Genomic DNA, 19,269 nt, shown 5'->3' with positions numbered 1-19,269 from the left:
CGATTAAAGCAACACAAAAAGTAACACATATTGACTTATAACTTTCCGTAACTTATGCATGTAACACTTCTTTAAGTTATCTAATTATTACGAAATTAATAATCTCTCTATTTTTAAGAAGTTTTACAAAATAAAAGGCGGTCTATTTATTAATTATATAATACACATTCAAATATACATTCTTCACATTGTCTATCATCTACAACTCAAGCTACTCTCTGCAACGAAAGTGACTTCTTCATTCAATATTTGTTTGTACATGCATAAAATACAAGAATATTATCATATGCATTTGTAAAAGGCGGTCTATTTACTGCATATGGTAGTTCGTCGATCGTTTTGAATTTGTGCCATCATCTAAGATATTCTGCGTATCTATTATGTATTGATGTCGGTTGAGTTCTAATATTTAGCAGTGACCAACCACATTTTGTAAGCTTCTTTTAACATCTTTCAAATTTTTGTACAAACAAATTGTGTAGGTGATGTCTAATAGTTTAGAAGCATCTCATATGATAATTAAGCATGTTGATTATGTTAAACATACACCCTAAAAAAGCATACAGGTTACGGCTAATTTTGACCAAAATATAGCAAGAGTGAGCTTGTATAAACTTGTGCTAAAATCGCTAACAGAGTCGAGTAAAAATCTGATGTGTAAGTAATTTGGAAGGCAATGTGAAGATGAGTTTGACAAAATGGTTGACCAACTTCGTCAAAGTCACTTGAATGATCAAAATTATAGCCGCATAGGTAAGGTACAGTTCAACCTTAAACTTTAAATACAACCCAAATTAACCCGTTAAGTGCACAAGCACATACATTTAGCAAAATTTAAAAAAACGACATTATAAAAAATGTAAGAGCAGCAATACTAGTACAAAATTTTTGCAACATTGTTTGCAAATGGAGATAATTTAGCAAATATTTGTTCATAACAGAGAGAAGGTTATCTAACACATTCAGCTGTCAGTTAAATAAGCTCTTTTTTTCTGTACATTTAACAAAACAGATACCTTCTAAATGTTGTAAGTTCATATATCAAGATGTGCCAAATCAATCTTCCTGGCCGTCTTCTGAATCATCTCCTTGCGCACATCCACCTAAATCATTCGTTACCAAAACATAAATAACTTTAGGTAATTTTATATCCATAAGTGGATGCCTTTAATAACAATAACAATAACAATAACAATAACAATAACAATAACAATAATAATAATAATAATTGGAATGTTACCCTAGCACCCATGAGTGAAGAAAATGTAACGTTCGCTTCGGCTGCATCCTCAACAACCAGTTTCTTCAATAGCCTCGTGTTTGGGTCTAAAGTGGTTTCCCATAGTTGTGCTGGCATCATTTCTCCAAGCCCTAACATTTTATATCATATCAACAAAACATTTCATATGCTATTGCAGCGTAAACTACATGGAAAAAAGAAACGAAAAATTGCATCCTTTGTTTGAAAAAGAAAAAGAAACGCTCATTCATTCCAAGTCAATATTTTGCTGAAGTATAAAAAAAATTGCTGATGTGGCATCCTATTTCCCATATTGGTGTATATGTAAATGCCATGAATAATTAATTAATTGCCACGTACCTTTAAACCTTTGGATATGATAAGCTGCATTTGGAGGGAAGGAACTTTGAAGTTTCTTGAGTTCTGAATCATCGTAGCAATAAAATGCTTGCTTCCCTCTTTCAACCTGAATAATTAAATATAAAAAATGAAGCAACGTTTGTCGGGAAGGGGCACTTTTGTCATTTAGAGATAAAAAAACCTTGTATAGGGGCGGGACACCAACATATATGCAGCCTTCATCAAATAAAGCTCTCTGTAAAAGCATAAAGCATGAACAATTAAAACAAAGAACATTTAAATCTCCCATTAAGGTTGCAACATTAGAAAAAAAATATTACTTCGGTTCAAAAGATTCTTTAATTTGTCTTTGATAGAGCATTCTCATCCCACCCTCTATCTCTAAACAAAAAATTACACTAAAACTCACTACATTTTCTCTCTATTTCAATTAAATAATACTTTTTATACCTTTTATCATTACCTTTTCTCTTTCATTCACTCACAACCACTTTCAAAATATATTAAAAAATTACAAGGGATGAACAGTAGCTTTTCAAATATACAGAAAAATCACTACTTTTTCTAAAATATAAAAATTCTTCACTCACAACACCCTGAATCACTCTCTATATTATAAAAACACCCCTCACATAAAATAAGGGGTTGGATGAGAATGCTCTTAAAAGAGTTCTTTAAAAATTTGACAAAAAAAGTCAAACATTTACTTAAACTAAATGTTGAGGCGATCAAAAGTCAACCAGAAAAAGTTCATAAAAAATTAGAATTTAAAGATACCTGATATCTATAGAAAAATGTTAATAATAACGTGCGAATGTGAGCACCATCAACATCAGCATCAGTCAAGATTATGATTTTATGGTAGCGTAGACTGTCTTTTTTGAAATCCTCTCCCTGAAACACAAAGGTTAGTAAAAATCAGCAAAACTCAAAACAGAAAAATAGTAAAAAAAATGATTTTATGAAAAGTATAACCTTCACTCCAAGGCCTAGTGCACGGATTAAGCTTTGAATCTCTTCGTTTTTGTACATTGCTGCTTCATCTTTTCTTTCAACGTTTAAAATTTTACCCTTCAAAGGAAGAATAGCCTGAAACAAAAAAGATTACTTCTATCGCTGAATTTTCAAATTTCACATATAATAAAATAAAAAAGTTTAAGCCTCTATATTTAATGATCACCTGAAAGTTCTTATCACGACCTTGTTTTGCACTTCCACCTGCTGAATCTCCTTCAACTATAAATATCTCTGCAGAATGTGACAAATTTTATAAATTTTATACCTAAGTAAATTAAAAAGATCTGCAACTAACTGTAGCACAAGTATTTTATTAAAAGCTTAGTAAAACAAGTGGAAAGTACCAGCTTTTTCAGGATCTGTGGCTGAACAATCAGCAAGCTTTCCTGGAAGAGATGACACTTTTAAAACACTCTTTTGTCTCTCCAATTCCCGAGCCCGCTTTGCTGCTTGAGCTGCCTGATGATATAAACATGCAACTTACAGCAAAATAATATTCTAAAATCATCTTCCTACCTACGTAACTGGAATAACCAACATAACCGACCCTTGCACACTCCTACCGAACAAGATGGTTTACGGGTAATAATTGGTTGAGGCGAAAACGGTAAGTGTTTCTGTGAGTCAAAACGGAGCTGGGTTGGCCCGAAGCTTTTCGTTGTCGAAATGGTTTGAGTCAGGCGAGTTTAAGGACGGATCAAAGCAAGTGCTTTTTGATATGTCTTCTGACTGGACAATTTGTGTCCAAATATATTATATTTGTTAAATAAATATTGTCAAATAAACTATTTCAATAACAGTCAAAACTTTGGAAGTGTCAGAAAGCACACAATTTATGTGGTTGTATATGCTTGTATGCATTTAAAATACATTTTAAGCTCCCAGCCCGTTCAACCCATTTGAGTCGTTTCCTTTTGATCTACTATGTATATAAAGTAAAATGATGACATTTTATATATTAATAATTTTGAAAGATGTGGCACACCTTTAAAGCATTAAGGGACTTCGAGAGGATTAATTCAAGCACATCCGGATTCAATTCCAAATATTCAGTCAAAAATTCTTGAAGTGAACTATCAGTGATCCTTCGCACCTCGGGATTTCCCAATCTCGTCTTTCAAATAAATAAAAACAAGAAAACTAAATCTCAGTAAAAGGTAACTGACAAGTGAACATGTATGATGTTAAAAGTTACCTTTGTTTGCCCTTCAAACTCCGGATTTGGAAGTTTGACCGAGATTACACAAGTCAACCCCTCCCTCACATGCTCACCACTCAAACTGATATCCTTTTCCTGCAATCATGGTACTGACACTAATAATAATGGATTATATGATATTTTTTTAGTGTTTTAAAAAGGTATATATGTAAATACCTTGATGAGCTTTGACTTTTTTCCAAGGTTATTAATGGTCCTTGTTAATGAAGCTTTGATACCGTCTATGTGGGTCCCACCATCAACCGTACGAATGCTATTAGCATATCCCAACATTGTATCTGAATATGCATCTGAACACCTAATCACACAAATTCAAGTAAATTTCATAAACTTAATGTAAATACTAATCATACTATTATATTACAATATTTAGTGAAAATACAAAAAATACGTGAAGATAACAAAAGCAGTAGTGATTTACCATTGGAAAGCAACATCGATAGTGATCCCGTCTACTTCTTTTCTAAAACTCAAGATGTCATGAAGTGGTTGCTAAATCACAAACAAAAAAAAATTAAACTTAAAAGTTATTTCATTATTCAATAACAGTTAAAATATGCATCATTATTGATATATCTTTTTAACAATACATTTTCTTTATTTAATTATGATATCATTTCAATCCTTGCGAATTGCCATTATATATAAGTTTACATCTCCATGACCTCATGGGTCAACAACAGTTTGACCACTGTTGACCAGTCCAACTAACTTACCTTATCAGCATTTAGCCACTTCACATACTCAACAAGTCCGCCAGCAAAGCAATACTCATCATAACGGTTCTTCTCGGGATCTTTATCTTCTTTCTTCAGAGTAATAGTTAGCTGCCAATATTTGAAAATCAGGACAATTAATATATATTCTAGTCACATAAGCAAATTATTACATGATCAAAATGGAAAACAAGAATCATACTTCTTACTAAATATTAAAAACGCCAATAATAACTATAAACAATGGAGAGAAAATAGTATATATCAAAATAGGTCACTATTCATCTATTCACACCTACATATGATTAGTGTCTCTAATACTATTACAAAAATTGTATTGTTTCAATAATAATTAAACATTTTAAATAAAACAATGTAGGAGGTTTTAAGTATTAAAAATACGCTTGGGACTAAAAAGTTGTTAAAACTAAACTAAGTGTGCTGAACAGTGTCCTTCAGATTACTAAAAAGTTGTTAAAACCAATTTGTTTCAGTTCGTGAACCGTTCGTTTATATTGTTAATGAATGACCATAAACGAGCGCGAACATGTACATTTTCTTTAGGAACAAACACAAACAAGAAAACTCTGTTCATCAGTTATGTGTATCTGATTGTTTGTTCGGTTAAACTAACGAACGAATACAAACATGCTCCGTTCGTGTTCGCACGGTTTGTTTACACGCCTGCATCTAAGAAAAATTCAAAGAGATGACAATGACCCTACCCCGGGGACAAGAAAAGCTCGTTCACGAACACGGGCAGCAATGGTGTCATAATCATACTCCATTCCAGAGGTAAATACTGCATTACAAGTTATATATTATAATCGCATGAATTAAATTTTTTAAAAGTTATAGCATTAAGGTAACAAACGAGAAAAAATACTTTGTGAATCTGGCGAAAACTTTATAGATGTCCCGGTACAATCTTTTAAATCCTCTGGAAGATCGTTGCATTCTAAAGGTTTACGAGGTTTTCCACGCGTATAGCTTTGATGGCATTCCTTAAAATCCCTCCAAACAGTTACTTCTAATGTCTGCATTCAAAAATAATAGAATACAAATTTGGTAAGAATTGAGGCTTTTCATAATCTTTAATGAAATCGTTCATATGAAATGATTGTTGTTGATAACAATGGCAGGGTTTTATTTATTTTCAAACATTCTTTTAGTACACAATTGAATCTTTTCATAATCTTTAATAAAACTTTAAAAAAAATGATTGTTGTTGGTAAAATCCTAGGGTTTTAATTATGTTTCAAACATAAAATATGAGGCTCTTTATTATCTTTAGTGAAACATATCATAGAAAACGATTGCTGTTGGCGAAATTCTAGGGTTTTACATATTTTTCAAACAGTCTTTTAGTTAAAAATGATGCTTTCAAATTTCAGAATCTTCAATGAACAGTTTATAGGTAAAAAGAATCAAAGCTTTCATGATCTTTAACAACTAGTTTTCTGTATGTAATCTTTTCATTATAAGAAAAATCAATAAAGGGTATCATTATTTAAATTCACACAAAACAAACTGTAAATCTTTATGATAGAAACTACGAAAAGATTGATAACAATAATAAAAATAAGCACCTCAGACAACGCGTTAACTACAGACAAACCAACACCGTGTAGTCCACCCGAGACTTTATAACCGCTACTGGCCCCACCAAATTTTCCACCAGCATGCAAAACCTGCAAAGTTAGAAGTAAAATTAGCAAGTAAACTGATTACTAACCAAATTAAAACAAAAATAAAATAAAAACGATCATCATACGGTCAACACGGTCTCCACTCCTGATTTTTTTGAGCCTGGATGCAAGTCAATTGGGATCTACAACATGAATGTGAAAATTCATTTTAACAACCATTTTTACATTAAAAATATTTTACTTAAAAAAAATATATAAGTGCATACCCCACGACCATTGTCGGTGATGCAAACCGACCCGTCTGCAAGTAAGACAATATCAACCTTTGATGCAAATCCAGCTTGAGCTTCATCAACAGCATTGTCCAATATTTCATAAACCTGATTTCATTTATACAAAAAAGATTAAAGTATTAAAAAAAGGAAGAAAGTAATGTGACTAAGATAAAATGAGAAAGATACCAGATGATGCAAACCACGAAAACCCGTACTTCCAATGTACATTCCGGGCCTTTTCCTCACAGCATCTAAACCTTCTAATATCTGAAATGAGAAAGATAGTGTATGATCTTATCATATTAGAGGTGTAAACAAGCCAAGACTCTCATGTGATATTCGAGATCGGATCACAAAAAGCTCGAAACAAGCCAATCTTAAAGGAGCTCGAGCCTAAAACTAAGCTTGTTTAATAAACTAGCCTGAGCCCAAGCTTCACTTATCAAGCTCAAGCTGGCTGACGAGCCTAAACAGGCCTACTATTTATATATTTACCAAGTACATATTTATTTAATAGTATATTAAATATAATAATAATATGATAAGAATATCTAAACAACATATATTAAGTTATGTATAAAAATATGAAATTAAAATATATATAAATAAATAGTTACAAACGTATATAAATTTATTTAAAGAATAACAAACAAGCCAAGCTTGAGCTTGAAAAACTACTAATGAGCCGAGCTCGAACTTAGACAATGCTCGAAACAAAGCAAGAGCTTGGGCTCGGCTATTTATATATCACATAGACATGATACTGTGCGTGACTCTCAACAAACAAAGTAGTAGTTGTTAAAATTTGAGAATTTAGTTTGTTTGGGAGATGTTTAAAGATGAAACTAAAGCTGATATTTCTAGATGAAATTGCAAAAATCAGCTTTCATAATTCATACATAAGGCAAAGCATTTGTAGTTACTCAAGTCAAAATAATAATAAATAAAAATCACTTTTTTTATAAATTTAAGCAACTAACTATCTTACTGTAATTCTTCAACTTGCAGTAACAAAAATGCCCATAATGCTTGATTAAAAAAAAAAAAAAAAACTAGTTCAAACCATCAAACAAGAATACAACAAATTCACCTGAATATTTTCAGACCCATAATTCTCCGGCCCCTCTTTCGCTTTCCGAGCATCCGCAACCGAGTTCGAAGACGTGGACATGAAACTTCTGGGAGGTTCTAAAACCCTAACCCTGGGCAGTAAACCCCTGTTGGTCAGTAATGTCCTCACACCCAAATTAGACCTAAAAACCAAATTTTTACAACAAATGGGGTTTAAAACTAGTAACAAAATACTTAATTTCAAGAAAATAAATAAGGGTTTATTCATACCTGGGGGGTTTAAGGAAGAGAGATGGCGGAGAATGTGAAACAGAGGAGATAAAGGCTGCATGAGTGGGTAAGAAGAATCTTGAAGACATGATTAAACGAAGGGCTGAGTGATAGTATAAATATGAATAATAATGGTGAGGTTTAAGAAGACCCATTTAGTGTAGTAACATCAAGAAATAGGGTTTTACTTCAAGGTTTGATTTTTAGATTTTAGTAAAGAAGAAGAAGAAGAAGAAGAAGAAGAAGAAGATAATGATGGTGGTAAGCAGCAGTCGAATTGGGTGGGAATTAATTTTTTTTACTTATTCATTCATAAACCCTACTTCTTTTCTTTAATTTATTTTCTCTTTTAACTTTTCACGTCCGGGCGTTGGGATTGAGACTAAAATTAATTAGGATTAATTGAGACTAATTGGGATTAATTAGATCGGGTTTTAAAGTATACTTTCAGTTTTATATATACACGCACACATTTTTATATGTAATTTTTAGTTTTATACATACACAAACATATTTTGGCCGAAATTTGGCTAGAATTTCGTTGGAAACGGCTAGTTTTTGCTGGAATCTCGTCAGAAACCGCTTATTTTTGTTGGAATCGCGTCAGAAACCTTCGATTTTGGCCAGCTTTGACCATTAACCGATTAATTTGCCGATTAGCCTAAAATTAATCAATGAAGTGAGGACTAACGATTAATCGAGGATTAATCAACGACTAGTTGGGATTTTTGCAACACTGTCGATAGGTCCAAATAAGCTTATAGACATTACTAGATACGGGCTTAACCGGATACTTTTCCTAAGATGAAGCTAAGTATTGCGAAAGCTTACAAAGTTTGTGTGTTTTTCAAGTTTTTAAATTCAAAACTGGTTGTACTACGTACGAGGCCTCACTAAATGTGCAAGTTATACATATTGGCTTAGCCTACATATTTTTTAAAATTTTTATGGATTCATAAGTTGTCGTGTTAGGTAAAAGGTGTCGGCTAAGCCTACAATTATTATAAATCGGCCTAGCTTACATGTTTTCCAAGGTTTTTCTAGTTTAATTAAATAAATAATGTCTACATTTATATATTAATTTAAAGATATGGTGAAAGATATAGACTGATTGCATCTATTATTGAGGTTTAAGTGTGTAGAACATAAGCAGATGGAAAATTATGCAATGTAAAGAAGACATAAAGGAAAGATATAGATTGATTGAAAATTGAGTCTTTATTGTTTTTTTAGATGACAAAAAAAACATATTTATGAAATATTTTCAAAATCTTAAAAAAAATTGATAAAATTAAAGCAAGCATTCTAAAAAATGCCGAAGCCTGCTTGAATGTCACAGACAAAGCCTCTTCAATTCAGCCAACAACAATAGTTAAGTTATTTAGCCGCCGACTAGCAAGTGACGTCGACTTATAGGTTAATTCAGCCTATAGCATGACAGGCGTCACGTCTAAAGAGTTTCCTCGTGGGCAATACCATGGAATTCAAAGATGAAGGTGTCGGCTTAGCCTTTAGCTATAACCAGTAAATCAAGAACGGAACATAGTAATTGGCTAAAATAAGAGATGCCTATGGATTAGCTAAAATAAATTATTTATTTTGGTAAAAATTTTGGTCATATTATCTATTTTTGCAATTTTCCCCGAATATTAACCCAACACTAAAAATAGTTTTCCACGCAAATATTAGTGTTCAATACCATAAGTTCGTTAGGGTGTTTACAAAAGGAGTAGCTGACACAGTGGAAAAAATGGTAGACTGATCTCATACAATAACTTTTTAACAAGGCCAGCCCAACTGTACATCAAACTTAGGTTAGGGCTTTGGGCCCTCATTTTAAATAGAGTTATATATATAACATATATAATTTTTATTTTGGTCTCATAAGCAAAATAATGTTATACCGTGGTGGTAGTATGTCTCTATTTCTTCGTAGTGATGATGACCAGGGTTCGATTATGCTACTTCTCAACATAATTTATAATAACATTTAAGCACATGTTCCTAACTAGCGATCAAAACTTGTTTCGAGTTCATCTACCTATACTAATAAAAGAAAATAATCTGGACACATGACATTCTAAGGTTAATTCTCACTATCAAATTCCCGCCCAAATCACTTCTCTTCTATTGATGGAAAATAAACAAAAAATATCTTAGTTCTAAATATAGTATTGATTATAAATTCAACATACCGTATTAATTTGTCAATCATAAGAATTGAATTATTAATGTTAAATTATATTGTAAACATCCTTAATATAAAAAAAATATTAACATAGATAATAATTACGTGCCATAAAGATATTTTTTTTAAATTAAAATATATATAAAAGAGTTTATATTTAAAGAGTACACTAACATTTAATTTTTGAGACATCTTTGTTTACCTTTTACAAATATTCAATGTTTAATAAGTCTTAAAAATCGTAGGCAAATTTTCATTTTTTATATTTAGTATAAGACTATTATGGTAGTTGAACAACAGTGTGTTTACAAGGATATCATGAAAGCTGTTCAAAAAGAAAAATCTGGTATCTTTTTTGGTTTATGGTTTAGGGTGTTGAGTGAAAAACATTTTTGTGAAAGACTTTAACTACATCTTTCAGATTTAAAGGTCTCATTATTTTAAATGTTGCTCCCACTGGCATTCTTTTTTTATTGTAAACCGATGGTAGAACAACTCATTATCGATTTAAAATTAAAATACATTTAATGATATAAAGTGACTATATTTGTAATACATTTTTTACCTAATGTAAAGAGACTTAATTATCTTTTATTTTATTTGTATTAAATTATTCATTGTAATTTTACATTAACTTATATCGTGTAATACACGGGTTTCTAAAGCTAGTAAGGTTAATATTAGACATAATCATATCTAGCTTATTTTTTCTTGAAATTAAAATGATATATGTGCATCATAATTGTAAACGTCAATGTTAAAAAAGACCTATGTCTGTGTTGTTTTCCACATGATGTTTTTCAGTATTCTTTGATCAGGTTGCATCATGACATGCTTTAACATATTTAAATTATTGTTGGGCTTTTTTAAGACAAAAAAATCATGTACTAGGTTAATATTATAAAATAGAGTATCTAAAAAGAACTGAAATTATTTTAGTTAGAAATTAACCTATTCATTTAATTGAATGTAAAGTAGAATGAAATTCTTTTTGGAAATTATAACTCTAAATTTCTTAGAAAAGGCCCCTGATATTTTACTCGTTTTAGGCCATCAAAATCGTTGGGCTGGCCCTGTCGGCTAATAACCCCTACTTCATGACTTGGAAACGACGTTTTGTTACGTTATAGAGATGTAGCAATTAGGGTGCATTGAAGCTATGTATGACTTATTACCATGTTAATGGACCTACTCGGACCAATCCTCAAAACCCCATATGGATTGTCAAAAATATCATGAGGTTGTTAGTACTAGTAGTATCTATAAAAGGAACACTTGGCACACGGAAAAAATAAGTTAATAGATCCCACACAACTTATTTCTAAAATGTATTGGTTCGTGTTAAAACAAGTGGACTAATAACCCTTGCTTCATGACTTGGAAACGATGTTTATTATGCTATAGATATATAGACGCGACGTTTAAGTGCCTATACACAGTCCTTTCAGTATGGGCTATTCCCGTTAGACGCATGACTTATTGACCAATTATGTCTGGTCCATTGATGATTAGCCACTTAATGTTACACTTGTAATAATAATAATAATAATAATAATAACAAACAAAAACAAATCCTTAGAAGATTCAAATGGGTTATACAGCTAACTTTATTGCACATTGTACATAGCATTTCATAAGTGCACACCATGTCACAAATGATACCATCATGTTCCCATTATCAGTTCATATACAAAAACAATGAACAAATGTACACTCTATATACCTTTGTAGTTTGCAACCACTATTAAGCATGCATTTCTTGTACCTCAAGTCGTCACACGAGTCCTGCGCATTTCACAAGAATCCACAACTTAGTTATACTTTTATTATATATTTTACATGATTTAAAAAGTATGTATTAATGTTATACAAAAATCACAACCTGGGAGCACTCGGTTTTCGTGTCATTCGACTTTCTCGCCCTTTATCGACACGTAACGCAGCAATTTCCTTCTCCTTTGCAGACATTTCTCTCCTTGTTTTTTTGCTCTCTACTTCAATTGCTCTATTTAATGTCTCAACATTTCTTGCCAATATCTTCAAATTTATAAATTAATTTGTTACCGTATTTTTTACTATTTGAATGCACATAAATAAAAAGTAAAATGATGAAGAGTTGCATATAAACCTCAATTGTGCTGTCTTTTTCTTTGAGATTTTGATCTTTTTGATGATAAGCTTTTTGTAAACTCAAAACCTCCTTTTGTAACATGTCATACAACATACCGGATACAAAATCTTCAGGTTTTGACTTTGGCTTATCTGTCTCATCAGCATGGTCATCTTCATTTGGGAATAACTTACTCGAAACTACTAATTTGCTGCAATCATATACTTTTGATGAAATAGTCCCGGTTTTTAATAAACTTCTTGATGAATATCTACTAGATGATGATCTGGGCAAACTCTCAACTCCTCCTAACGACTGGCGTTGTGAACGTCCATTGCTTATTGGTCTTTCTGGTGTTGCATGAGACACGTTTTTCCCAGATGATGATTTAAATCGTTCTTCTAGAACTTTGAATCTCAAATGATATTTTTCCTATTAATGTGAAAATATAAGAAAATTAATAAAGTGAAAATATAATGAATTGTGAATGTATTCCTTCTTACTTTTAACTGTGCTTCTGCCTTTGCTGTCCGTTCTGCAACTGTTAGTTTTTCTTTTAGATGCTGAATTTCTCCCTATTAAAGTCCAAAAAAATGTTGGATTTATGAGTGTTATCCTCAAGATGATAAATGAACCAAATCATGCAACATGTTCCTCAGAGGTGGCAGTTTCGACCCGCTTTATTAAAAATGGGTCGATATGGGTTTACCTCAAATGGGCCGAGTTTAGAAATACATGGGAATGTTCATGTTTTAGTTTATGGATATCAATGTTTATGTTTATCAAAATTAAGGTTTATATACCTTTTTTAATCGGAGATCTAATCCTTCTCGAATCGGGCCAGCTATCCTTGTTCTTGTTTATTTCTATTAATTAAATGTTTTATTCTCGGGTTTCTATCAGCAGGTCAAACAGGTTTAAAACGGCCATAAATTGTTTACACTCAAAGGTTAAGATTAGTATTGTAGAAATATTTTTTTTAAGGATTGAGATTACTATATTGTGATAATATTAATTTTATAATCATAATTTACAAGAAAAAGAAGCTAAATAACCGACAAAAAAAATGTTTTAAAACCAAACCCGACCCACCACGTTTGAAGTTTGGATTCATATTACAAATGTCCGGTATGAAGCTTTAACCCGACCCGTTTTGATCCATTCCCCAACACACCTGACCCATTTGACCCTTTACCCAACATGCCCGGCCTGTCCATCACTAATGTTTAGTTTCATTAGCCATAAAGAACTAAGGAACACATGCCTGTAAAATTCTTCTTTCCTCGAGCCATTGCTTTACAGGCATTACTTTATTGTCGGTATCTTTCCAGTCATTTGCTATTACAACCGCAACACGATTTGCAGAAATTCTAGCACGGGCTAATTCACGATCCAATATTTTCTTTTCTTCCTACAAAAGGTTTTAAAAGTAAGCAGCTAAGCACCAACTTTAAAACATAAATAGTTTCAATTTTATTAAACTTACATTTATCTCTTGCATTCTTCGCTCGTAATCACGCACAATATTGGCAGCGGCCCCACCAGCCAAAATAGCTTCTTCGAGCTCTCGAACCGTCTGAGTCAACTTTTCAACTTCTGAAACTTTTTGTCGGTTCATTTTATCCAAAATCCTGTTTTCTTCCTGCATTAACACCCAAAAAAAGATAAAATAATAATTTACAAAATATGGAATATATTATAAACCAAATGTAGCATATGTCTTAATATGTAGCTTAATCTAACCTGGCATATATCAACTTGTTTCATGAGCTCTTGATTTTTGTTCTGAAGATCATCAACCGTGGAAGCTTTTGCCATGGCTATCTTAACGTTTCTCTCAGCTTCTAAAAGAGCAGATTCTTTAGATTTACTGAGACGGTCAAGGGCTTTATTGTCATCTTGAAACTTTGATACCTGATAATGCAAAATGTCATAAACAATCACAAATATATGTGGCCAAGTGTTCATTTTCCTACGATCAGACGAATGATTCATGGCCTGTTTAAGTTTAGTGTTCTTACCTCCACTCTAATCAGCTTGAGTTCCGCCTCCAATGGAGCAATAATAGCTTCAATAGGAGGCATCTCATCGTCTTTCTGGGCTGCATGAACTCTTCTAAGAGTGGCTTCTGCAGCAAATTGTGCAGACAAAGCTTGCTTTTTCTCATCACTTATCTTCTTAATCTCTAAATTCTATAAATCCATATAATAAGTTAATTAGTTTGCATGTAAACAAACTTCATATACAGAAGTGAGAAAAATAAGTTACAGTACCTTGATTTCCAGAAGTGATTCAGTTTTCTTAAGTTTTTCATCCAGTTTCCTGAGCTCATCATTTATCTGCAACAACATGAAAATAACAGATTATGAGGCAATATACATTATGAAAATTTAGGGCATATTGCCAACAGCGTAACTTATTTCAATTTTGTTGACTTTTCTGCATATTTTATAAAATTAAACTTTCATTCCTGAGAGATGAAGTCAGTGTCCCCAATTTTAGGCCTGCAAACGAACTGAATGTTCAATGAACACAAACAGTTCAATGGGAAGTTCGTTAATGCTCGTATATTTAATAAACGAATGAACACGAACACCAGGTTTCGTTCGTTTTACGTTCATGAACATTCGTTTATGTCCGTTCATATATGTTCGTTTATTTGCGTTCGTTCATTTGTGTGCATTCATTTATGTTCGCTTTTTGGATTTTTGGATGAATCATGTACTTAAAGTTTTATATTTGTTCGTTTGCATTCATTTATGTACATTTTTGTTTGTTTACATTTGTTCATATTTGTTCGTTTATGTTGTTCAATTACGTTCATCATGTTCATTTAAGATTTTTAACGAACACAAACATAGTCATTTTTTAGAGGAATGAACATGAACACGAATATTTATTTATTAATTGTTCGTTTTCGTTCGGCTCGTTTGCATGCCTACCCAAATTGTCAAATTTGGTAACCCTAATGAACTGAAAAACAGAATTAGTTAAGACTACCTCTTCCACTGCCTTCTCTTTAAGGTGTTCATGATACTTTAACGCCTTGATTTCTGTATGTGCATCTCCTAATTCCCTATCTTTATCTGTAACACCAAGAAAGTTTGAGCATATATATACATACAAATTAAGGGTGTGCATGAAACCGAGAAAACCAATCCGAAACTGAGAGAAACCAAATTGAACTAACCAAAGCGAAACAAAAACCGACGATTTGGCTTTATGTTTTCATAAAAATCAAACTTTCGGTTAAGTTCAGCGTGTAACTAAAAGTGAAAAAACCGAACCCAACTTATAGATTACAAAATTTTATTTACATTTTAAGTAATTTATATAATAATAGTTTAAAGCATAGAATACCCTAATATTTTAGCCCACTTGTATTATAAATTTATAATCAATTATTGATTAACTAATAAATGCAATTTGGGCCCAAATTCATTAATTTTGGTCAACTTTTTTTTGGCCCAAAAATACAACCCCTAATAGTAAAACAGAAAAAACCGAACCCAATCCAAAAATCCCGAAACCGAAGGTTTTTGAAAACTTAAAACTGGCATTTCGGTTTTCGCCTAAAACAGAACCGATCCATGCACACATACAAATTTGGAAATTCCAGATTATAGCAATTTTACAATTTAATGAAACATAATTTGAAAAATATAGGCCCAAATTCATTATTTTTGGCTCAAAATATTCAAGCAAAACTGAAAATCCGACATTAAAATTCGACACCAAACCCAAACCAAAAACTGAATTTTCAAAATTCAAAACCAGCATTTCGGTTTTTGGTTTGGTTTTAGCCTAAGACCGAACCGACCTGTGCACACACCTACCAATTCGGAAAATTATAGCGGTTTAATGGAACATAATTTGCAGAATTATAACAAATTTGGAGAGTTAATGAACCTCTCAATTGGTTTTGGAGACGGTTGAGCTCAAACCGGACAGGATCTGAGCCGTGCAAGTGATTAATAATATCATCTATTTCAGTGGCTGTCCGTGATATGGATTTTTTCCGGCCGAACCGGAACGACGGCGACTTTCGCAGAGGCGAAGCGTTATCCGGAAGTGCAGCGTTGCTTAATTGAAGTGTTGCCATTGAAGGATTTGAGTGAGGGTTTGGTTGGCTTATAATTATAGGAATGGAGGGAAGAATGGATGACCGTTAGCTGGCTGCTAAGTTAAACCGACAAAACAGAGTGGCGACTGTAGTGGCTAGCTGCTGATTTTCTTACATTTATATTTGCCTTTTAAACAGGGATATGATATTCTTATTACCCTCTCAAAACTCACACATCCTACATACAAGTATGGAATCTCGCGTGAAAGAGCGTGTGAATAACTAGAGCCTTTAAATAACCCCAGCTAATGGTGTTCATCGGATTCGATAACAGGTTATTCGTTTCGGATTTGAAAATCTTGGAACCTCAACCGAATTAGATCCGATCCGAATTAGGGACATTCCTATCCGATCCTAATTGGATTCGGATAATCCGAATAACTCGTATAACAAATATACAAACTTAAGTTTTATTAATTAAACATACAAAACTGAAAAATAAAAATAAAACACTACAACAACAAGAAAGTCAAGTAGTGTTAGAGAGTATCGCAACGGAGTGTGATGACATTTTTGTCTATAGTGTTAGGTTGATTGAACGAATAATGAAGTTATGGTTATAAAGTTATTGTAAATGTTAATGGATTTGGCTATATGCACTAATAACATGTTATATATTCGGATATCCGAATAATCCAAACTATCCGAAATTTTTTGAAATCCATATCCAAATCCGATCCGAATCCGAATTAGTTATTTGGATATTCTGATTGATCCGATCCGGATAGCCAAATAAGAATTTAGATCGGATTATTCGGGTTTCGGTTTGAGTTCGGATTTTGATTTTTTTCGGATTTCTTGAACATCCCTAATCCCGGTTATCATCTTTTGGTTGTTATTCGGTCCCAACTAAATAATAAAATGGCCGGTGACAGTCCCACAATTTACGGAAACGTAATTCCGTTAGTCTTTGGTCGCCAAAAAACTCTTAACATTTTCGTCCCAAACCTCTTTGAAACCTTATATCGGACCTTTAGGAACTTTGTTTTAATACAAACCTCGGTTATTGAAGTCGCTGGTGGTCATCGGAAAAACGTTTTTGGCCCGAAGACTTCTTTTTCAGGTGGAACCGTCGGTGGTGGTGTTCAGATATTGGGGGTCAGCAGTGGTGACGACGGTGTTCAAGTGGCCGTGGTGGTGGTTTTCAGTCAGCGGCGGTGGTGTTCACGTGGTGGTGGTGTTTAGTTTGAGTTTTCCGGCAAAAAAAAAAGGTTTACCATGAAAAACGTTTTTTCGGCGACCGGAGTCTAACGGAGTTACGCTTCCGTTAGCCGTGGATCGTTGGAAGCAAACATATTACAAAGTCCACGGCCATTTCGTTAATTGGGATCCGCAACGACCAAAAGCTGATTATGGTTTACAGTCGGTTATTGGCCATTTTTGATTAAATTCGGTTAATTCACTAATTGTCAAATGAATTTTAATCATATGAGGGTTTAAAGTCGGTCATGGGTCAACTGCGGTTAATTTTCCAATGAATTTTTATTCCATTGCCAGTTGATAATTGCTCAGTTATGATAATCCAAGCTCAATTATGAAGTTTCGAAGCATAAATTTGTCGGTTCCAAGCTTGATTAATTATGGTCTTCTAGCCTATATATAGACAACTACAACAAAATTTTTAATGTTTAAAATCTGGAAATTGAGGTATAAAAGATGGAAATAGATATATAAAACTAAAAGAAATACAAATATATAAGGTTTGGTTCGGTTTAGGTTAAAGTTAGCTAATGAAGATACATCACCCGTAACCACAATCGAATGGTTGGTTAATCAGATTCGCTTAACCATAACAGCATGTTTTGTTCGGTTATAGTTAATTTCGGTTAATGGTTCGGTTTTCAGTTTTTGCTCACCTCTAACTCATTCTATTCCGTAAAATCTAAACAATATGAATCAACACATATAACACGATAAAATACAAACAATCAGATATGAATTACGTAACATGGTTGAGCGGTTATACATGATAAAATAATAACTCATGGAAGAATAATTCATAAAATCCTTACAATTCTTGAAAAGAAAATCATAAATATGGGTATCATTGTATATTTGTATTATCGTTTAAACTAAGAAGAAAAAACGAGAAATTAAACCGTTGTGAAAATTTTGATCTGTATAGAATTGTTTCATTTTGATAAGTGGATCAAAACCGGTTGTGTTAATATATTATCAAAATTTAACACTTTTTCTTCAACAGGTTAAATATGTCATAAATAGGATATTTACAAGTTTAGTTTGCTTAGACATGTATTTAACCCCAGTCATAAACATCTCATCCATTTATTTTAAACCCAAACTTACTTAGATTTCATATGTTGTTATCAAGTCGTGTTATAGACTAACATCCCTAGTCGAGCGCATGGGCTGGTGTCGACTAAAGGTTGAGGTGAAAGGGGAAAAAAACGTAGGTAATGAATAAGAGTGGCCCATGAAAATGTCTTTATCAAGGCAATGGTAACATTGGAAGTGACATATGCCCAAAATATAATTATGTAAGAATGATGCACATTTTAATTTTTAAGTGTTCTTGAAGTTTATATTCAATCGTCATTTACTACCAAACTATAGTCACTACCACCAACAACCACAATCAAACAAAGTAACAAACCCTATAACTAGATACAAATCATATTAATCCAAACATAAATCTAAAACACAATTAAAACCATATCAGCTCCTTAAAGTGATAGATTAATCATTTTAATGAGTTTTGGTTCAGTTGAAGTTGATTGTAACTCGAAAAAAAAGCAGTATAAACCGAAATCAAACCAATTATATATCTAATAAAAATCTCCTTCCATTCAAAGATGAATTATCTGGATTGAATAGGGTCATCAACGAGTGAGCGAAGTTGAGTCAATATCAACTCAATAACGTGAGATCAAGCTCATGACAATACAAGTCAACCTTTCTCAACTCGTAACCTTCAATCTTGGTTGAAAGTTGAGCTCATATTCAACTAAAGTCAGCTCTTGGCTTAGCAAGTTAATTCATAACAACATTAAATTATACAAGACTCAATTTA

The 19,269-nt window shown here is 32.6% G+C and overlaps 1 protein-coding gene, 1 long non-coding RNA gene and 1 pseudogene across 3 annotated transcripts in view; 1 reads left to right on the top strand and 2 right to left on the bottom strand.

The window, feature by feature from the left end:
* LOC143633908 (uncharacterized) overlaps positions 1 to 19,269 on the top strand; it is a 254,244-nt gene that overhangs the window by 176,423 nt on the left and 58,552 nt on the right. The gene's annotated exons all lie outside the window — the stretch shown is intronic.
* LOC143633894 (DNA gyrase subunit B, chloroplastic/mitochondrial-like) lies at positions 958 to 7,972 on the bottom strand. Its single transcript, XM_077102110.1, has 21 exons — positions 7,818 to 7,972; positions 7,567 to 7,729; positions 6,663 to 6,743; positions 6,468 to 6,581; positions 6,327 to 6,383; positions 6,142 to 6,243; positions 5,439 to 5,589; positions 5,278 to 5,354; positions 4,553 to 4,663; positions 4,258 to 4,328; positions 3,993 to 4,134; positions 3,813 to 3,911; positions 3,603 to 3,731; positions 2,962 to 3,076; positions 2,781 to 2,848; positions 2,576 to 2,689; positions 2,378 to 2,494; positions 1,782 to 1,835; positions 1,601 to 1,706; positions 1,241 to 1,371; positions 958 to 1,103 (listed from the first exon to the last, which is right to left on the bottom strand). Exons 1-21 carry the CDS (start codon positions 7,970 to 7,972, stop codon positions 1,035 to 1,037), a joined length of 2,226 nt encoding a protein of 741 aa, XP_076958225.1. The 3' UTR covers positions 958 to 1,034.
* On the bottom strand, positions 11,640 to 16,217 carry LOC143633895 (microtubule-associated protein 70-1-like; annotated as a pseudogene). Its single transcript, XR_013153752.1, has 11 exons — positions 16,025 to 16,217; positions 15,116 to 15,201; positions 14,389 to 14,454; positions 14,137 to 14,307; positions 13,859 to 14,029; positions 13,602 to 13,757; positions 13,376 to 13,526; positions 12,619 to 12,686; positions 12,134 to 12,547; positions 11,888 to 12,042; positions 11,640 to 11,790 (listed from the first exon to the last, which is right to left on the bottom strand). The product of XR_013153752.1 is annotated as a microtubule-associated protein 70-1-like (transcript).

The sequence above is a fragment of the Bidens hawaiensis genome, unplaced genomic scaffold (genome assembly GCF_021521415.1).
Source record: "Bidens hawaiensis isolate Kalapana, Puna unplaced genomic scaffold, B.hawaiensis_p1.1 tig00006913_1, whole genome shotgun sequence".
NCBI lineage: Eukaryota > Viridiplantae > Streptophyta > Magnoliopsida > Asterales > Asteraceae > Bidens > Bidens hawaiensis.
The sequence above is the reverse complement of the archived record's forward strand: the minus strand, read 5'-3'. Positions and strand labels throughout refer to the sequence as shown.